We start from the raw sequence: 6,372 nt of genomic DNA on the forward strand, positions 1-6,372 counted from the left end.
AAGCCTTTACCTATTTTCACTTTGCCAAAGCTTCATCATGTTAAAGTGAATATTTCATTTTCTCATGTTAACTCTTTCACAGTGGGTTCATGTGAAAAACATGAGCACATATAGTAACTCTGAGATTTCTTAACATATCTTCACAAAAATTGGTAAGATTTTGTTAAAGATTACAAATATCTTGTACACAAAGAATGACATTATTTTAATTAAGTCTTTCTGTTAAAAATGTTAATAAAAATACTTTTTTCGTCTTAAGGTTTTTGAATTTCACTTGCATAACCTCTAGAGCCTCCTAAATGAAGATCAAAAGTATTTGTAAGGTAAATGTTTATATTTTATTTTTCTGTAGATATTATCATCAACATACAGTGCAATGAAATGTTTATGATCAAGAAACAGAAAAATGTGCATACCTTTTTAATTTTTCATAGAATAATCTTAAAGGATCTTCTTTTGATTATATTCATAATTTCAGGTCTTTACGTTTTCAAATATAGTTAATTTTTAATGCTTTATTTTCCTTTCCTGTTTATTATTCATCTCGACATAGTCAACAGTGCCCTAGGGACATATTATAGTATCTTTGGCAGAGATTTGCAAGCCTTCAGCAAAATGTTCTTGCTCTCACACACTATCATAAGCCTTGAGAACTGAGGCAAAGTTTGAGTTACATTAACAAATTTTTAAACCTTTCAAATATGCATTTTAAAACCTAAATAATAATAAAATATAAAAGTAACGCCTAAATACAATTTAACTGTCTCTCTAACTAATATTTAGGTAAGAAACAACCATAATTGCTATCATGGACATAGCAGCAAATAATTACTAGTGACAGTTACATGTCCATAATAACGAAAGCTATGTGCCAATTTTAAAATAACCATTAGGAGGTTATAGTGTAAAATGAGCTCTTTCTATTGATTATAAATGTTTGTCAAATACGTGTAAATCTCAAGTGTGGCACCCAAGAGGGGTTGGTGAAATGTATTCCTTGTGTGCACTTAGCCAAATAACTTTGAAACATAAGTGCAAATAGCACAGTAAATGTAGTTTCTGTATAGACATGCAAGCTGTGTAGTTGTCTGATTCAAGTAATAGAATCTGGAAGTTGATTTGTGAATGCTCGTGCACGACATGAGAACAATGCTGAAATTGAAATATTTTTTTTGTAAAGGTTTCTTTTGAATTTAAGGACCTAAAACTTCAAATTAAAACATACATTACAATGTTAATTTCACTGACAGTAAAGTTGTTTAATTACATTTTTAATGTAGCTCAATGACTCGCACAGAAAGGAATTTAAAGAGGTACTCATTGCAAAAGTGTTAACTACCTTATGTTCCATTGACAAACCAACAACCACATATGGCTGACCATCTGATTTCACATATCCCCTAGACCCATCCCTCTTAACACTTTATGTTGTCAGATGATGTTCATGTGCAGGCTATTACAGTTTTTGGTACTTACTTGGAGGTGTCTTTTCATGTTGGGTCTTAGACTACTCATAAATTGCCATTGGCCTAGCATTGGAGATTAAGAGACTCCACAAAGATCTATCCTACTCATGACACCTAACCTACTCTTCCTTAAGGTTGGCACCATAGGATCTTATCCGTGGTACATTTGCCAATTTATTTTTATAGTCTGTATCTCATGGCCTATACTTTCAAAACTTTCCAAGGAATGGAGGCCATTTACTCTGCATTCTCTTATCTTACCTCACCTCTACTTATATGTGATTATTCTAGTTAAAATATTATGGTAGAAGTAACTGCATGTACTTAAAATGAACATTTAAATCTGAATGAAAGAAAATGTCAGCAGTAAAAGCAAAGCTAATTAATCTTACTTTTTTGTCATAATATATGGGCACCATAAATCACATTTTTCACTTCTCCTTCAGGGCTGTACATATAATTGTTACAATCTTTATAGTATCACAGTAAAAACCACAAGTATTTCAGCTCAAAGAATAGTTGATAAAATCTCAAAGCTAAAAGCTTTAAAAATTGTTTAAGCCTAATATTTTATCAAATTAAATGTAGAAATACCATATTTTTTGGTATATAAGACAATATTTTTTTTTCATGATTTGCCCGAACCTCAACTTATACACCACGTTGTATTATTTGGTGCTTCAAGGCTGAACTGAAGAAGATATGGGAATCTTGAATGTTAACTAGCTAACAGAGTTTCACCAACACAGGATGTTTGCATCATGCTTCCTATGCTGAGGTTGCACAGTAGATTAAGAATGCATGGGACAGTGTGCCCCAGTCAGCAATTGTGAATGGATGCATAAAGGCTGGAATTATTAGCCGACAAGAAGAGCCTGAGGAAGACCATGAAATGGACAAAGAAAAGAACATTGCACAAAGCATGTCCCCTGACTTGGCAGCAATCTTCCACTCATATACAGAAGATGAGAAAGTTGATGATTTCTCTAATATATAGTAACAACACAGGCCTGCAAATTTATACTTCATAAAAGTTAACTTTCCTCATTGTCCTTTCGAACTGTTTATCCAAAGTCAATTTTCTAATCTGAGGCCCAATAAATATACCTTCTTTATGTTTCATATCTGAAAGAGCTGGGAATTGCCCACATAGATACTTAAAACAGTCACCATCTTTGTCTAAGGCCATTACAAACTGCTTCATCAAGCCCAGTTTTATTGTGAAATGAAGGTAATAGGAATGTCTTTGTGTAAACCCAACATTCGCATTCAATGTTTTTCGATCATGTTATCAGGCTGACTCTTCATGGCCATTTCTTCTTTATCCAGTGCTGATTTCGTGCTCTGCTATCCCATTCATACAAAAAACATGTAAACTTTGTATAACTGGATTGTTGACCCAATAACATACAAATGACTTTTAAGTCTCCACAAAGTAGCCAACCATGTACTTTGTACATGACCTTATTAAGAAGAAGTTGGAAATTTTATGTTTCCTTCAAGTGAACTGAATGAGCAATAGGAACAGATGCATATATGTTACCATTGTGAAGGAGAACACCTTTTAGACTTCTTTTGGAGGAATCAATGAACAATCACCACTCGCTTGGCTCATAGACTGCAGCTTCTAGCATTGGTATTAATTCAGCAATATTGGTGCAATAAACAAGTGAACCTTCTTGCAAAAAGTATGGTATAAACTCTTTCTCATGACTTCTCTACCAGTAAAATTATGTCTCTGTAGAAAGCAAGTTCTTAGCCTGAAGTCTGGACCCCAAAATCTCTGAAAAATCCTTTGGAAGGCTCAAATCTCTCACCAAATCATTAATTTCACTTTGTGTGAAAAATTGTAGTTCACCAGATGTTTCAGGTTGAAAACAATCCCTATCATAATTTCTATTGACATCAGATTCAGAACCAGATGAAACTGTATCAAGAGTCTCTGGTGGAGTAGATACAGGTACATCAGGTCCATGAGCAACAGTGAAGGTTCGGATAAGAAATTTCCTATTTATTTCGAGTGTTTGTAGTCTTGTATGTTACATGAGTAAAAATAGCTGTTATCTCCATGGTTTCTAGACTCATGCCAGGCTTTTGGAATTCCAAAAGGCAAAGACTTTTTCTTACTTTTAGCCCATTGTCTCAACCCTTCGACACAAAATGATGCAAACTTTGTGCAGAGCCCATGATTTGTCTTGGTCCCCTAGTTTTATTCCAAAATACACGTAATACACTTTTTTGACAATTTTTGTAATGTTTGCCTTTGTTTCATTACAACAAATATAACAAAATATGTTTGGGTCATTTACACAACCTCTTATTGCCATAGCGATGAATAAATAATAGTGAAAACAAAAAAATGTCAAAGTGCATGCACAAAGAAATACTATCAATGAAATGACATGTCATGTAGCCTATTATTCGTTTATATACTAGTAGTGTGTTTCTCATGGGTTCTAAAATTATCACTAAGACTCATGTCATGACTGGTCTAGAGAAATCTATAGCCAGTGGTTGTCAACATTTCAAGCATAACAAAATGTGACCCGACTTCAAGGAAAAATTATTCATTTATGTAAAAACACACATATAACATTTTTTTGAAAAATCTGTACATGATGAATAAAAATGGATATTTTCGGGTTCAGCATAAAGGAGTTACTGTAGAACATGTAAAAATTTCAAGACAATAAAACCATTGTACGCCTGTGCTATCTGTGGTGATCAGATGTCGTTCATTTGTTATTTCATGTATGTAATAAAAGGATTTTAACTTGTTATATCTTTATTTCATATTCTCTGTGTTTGGTTATCTTTAAATTTCTACACATTTTCCACCATATTTCTTCCATTGGCATACAGTATATACAACACAGTGGTACCATACTTGATCTATCCTCGTCTTATACTTCACTTTGATTTACATATGAATGAAAGTTGAAAAAATTAGAAATTTAACCCATTTGACTAAAACTCTAAAAAAGTATGGTACCTGTGTTTCATTGTAAGTGGTACAGAAGTTTATTTTAGTAACTTTTAATTGAAACCAATTTATATATATCATAATGCCTTTTCACAATAGGAAAACTGGTAATTAAAAGTATGATCACTGTAATGTAATAACATCTGAAACAGGCATAGTTATTATGTTGCTTAAGAAGCATTAGGAGACAGTGATGGTGAAGATGCTTTTCGTGAATTCATAAATTTGTTTGAAAATAAATATTCAGTACTTTGTTTGAAAGGTTGATGAATTAATGTGAATAATGACAGTACTGTGCTTAAACTTGCAGATATTAAACATGAATTATTAATGAAAAAAAAAGTGAATAAACCAGGACTATTTATAGAATTATAATGTTAATATTCATTATTTATGTTTGTTCTGCATTTTTGCAACAGATTGCTATGTTGTCTTCAGTGTCAGACCTTCCTAGCGAAGCAACAGTAATTGCTCTACAGGGTAACCAGTCAGTCAATGAACAAGGTGTTCAACAGGCAAGTGCTATTTATTGAATGTCTTCTAAAGACAAAAATATTCCTTTTCTGTGTCATATTTCCCACTGGTGGAAGGCTTTTATGTATATATGTAACTGGAAAGTTCCCTTGGGTATGTCATGCTTTATAAGGTATATTTTTATTAATAATAATAATATGTTTATTGACTCAAATATTTGTAGATACTAAATTAATTATTTTTTTTTTACTTTCTAATAAAGTTTAACTTTGCAAAGAAGGAGTTTATCATCATGGAGTGTTACCTCTATATTGTAAAGGTTTAATGTACATGAAGATAGACTATCTGCAGGTGTTTCTTATGTTTGTTAAATTGTAACACATGTACTATCACATTGTGGTATATACAGGTTACTGACTCTTATCTCAACAGATATTAGTTGTGGCTGATCCAGCTCAACTGGCAGCTCTCCAGCAACTTGCTCAGCAACAATTTGCACAAGTGCTTTCCCCTGAGAGCAGCACCGATGGTGGTGATTCTGTATCAAATCGATACCTCTCTGGAAAAGGAGCTGATGGTCTTACCTTAGATCCTGCTCAAGATCCTAAACTGGAACATCCTAGTTCTCAACCTAGTGGAGAGTACACTCTTACTGGATCTCCTATTTCAAGTGAAGATAACTCAGCTCTGGCCCCTCTGACAAGCCAACCAAGTGATTTGTAATGTGTCTTTCATATTGTGTAGTATACTTTTTAACTTTGTCATCTTGCCAAATGTTGTAGTATGAAATATGTTATGACCTTTGATTGTTTATTTTTGTGTAAATACACAGCACACCAGGTACTGTTGGTTGGTGTAATTTTTATTTATTATTGTTTGCTTACATAATGTACTAGTGGAAATCCCAGAAAATGGAATTCTGTCAGGTTGAGTTTAGGTACCAAAGTCTATCAATAACATTCACACTCATTCTAGTAACAGTTTCTTTTAGAGAAATTAATGTAAAGTATGAGGATTTTATGTGTAAATGGAAAATTGTGGGTTCTGGATGGCTGCTTTGTACTTACCATTTTGTTTTCAATCACAAGAAGCCTTTTGTGAATATCATTAGCTAGAGAAATGAGATTAATAACAACCTTTAAATAAAATATCTTTCAAACTTGAAGAATGTAGGTGTGTTGTTCATTGATGATCATATATTTATTAACCTTATTCTGACTAGAGAGCACCTATCGAGTGCACTTCCATTTATAATTTCAGAATTTAAGTAAAAAGAATATTTTTTCTATTTCAACAGTTTTTAACTCAAAAGTATTTTAGAAGTGATATTTTTTAACATTTATGTAGTGTAATTTGCAAAGAAAAATGAAAACCTTTTTCAAACTTTTCAGTATAGCTATGAAGAGTCTCGCCATTAAACAACACTTACTTTGAGAATTTTTCTGCCAA

General features: G+C 32.7%; 1 protein-coding gene across 8 annotated transcripts in view; it reads left to right on the forward strand.

The window, feature by feature from the left end:
• LOC106462490 (zinc finger protein 76-like) overlaps window positions 1-6,088 on the forward strand; it is a 45,091-nt gene extending 39,003 nt beyond the window's left edge. For all 8 annotated transcript variants that reach the window (XM_022389991.1, XM_022389997.1, XM_013922429.2 and 5 more), the window contains exons 11-12: window positions 4,869-4,964; window positions 5,356-6,088. In XM_022389991.1, the coding sequence (XP_022245699.1) occupies window positions 4,869-4,964; window positions 5,356-5,646 (387 nt within the window). In that variant the 3' untranslated portion in view covers window positions 5,647-6,088. The remainder of the gene's footprint in view (window positions 1-4,868; window positions 4,965-5,355) is intronic.
• The last annotated feature ends 284 nt before the right edge of the window (window positions 6,089-6,372 follow it).

Source organism: Limulus polyphemus, unplaced genomic scaffold (assembly GCF_000517525.1).
Source record: "Limulus polyphemus unplaced genomic scaffold, Limulus_polyphemus-2.1.2 Scaffold46, whole genome shotgun sequence".
Taxonomy (NCBI): domain Eukaryota; kingdom Metazoa; phylum Arthropoda; class Merostomata; order Xiphosura; family Limulidae; genus Limulus; species Limulus polyphemus.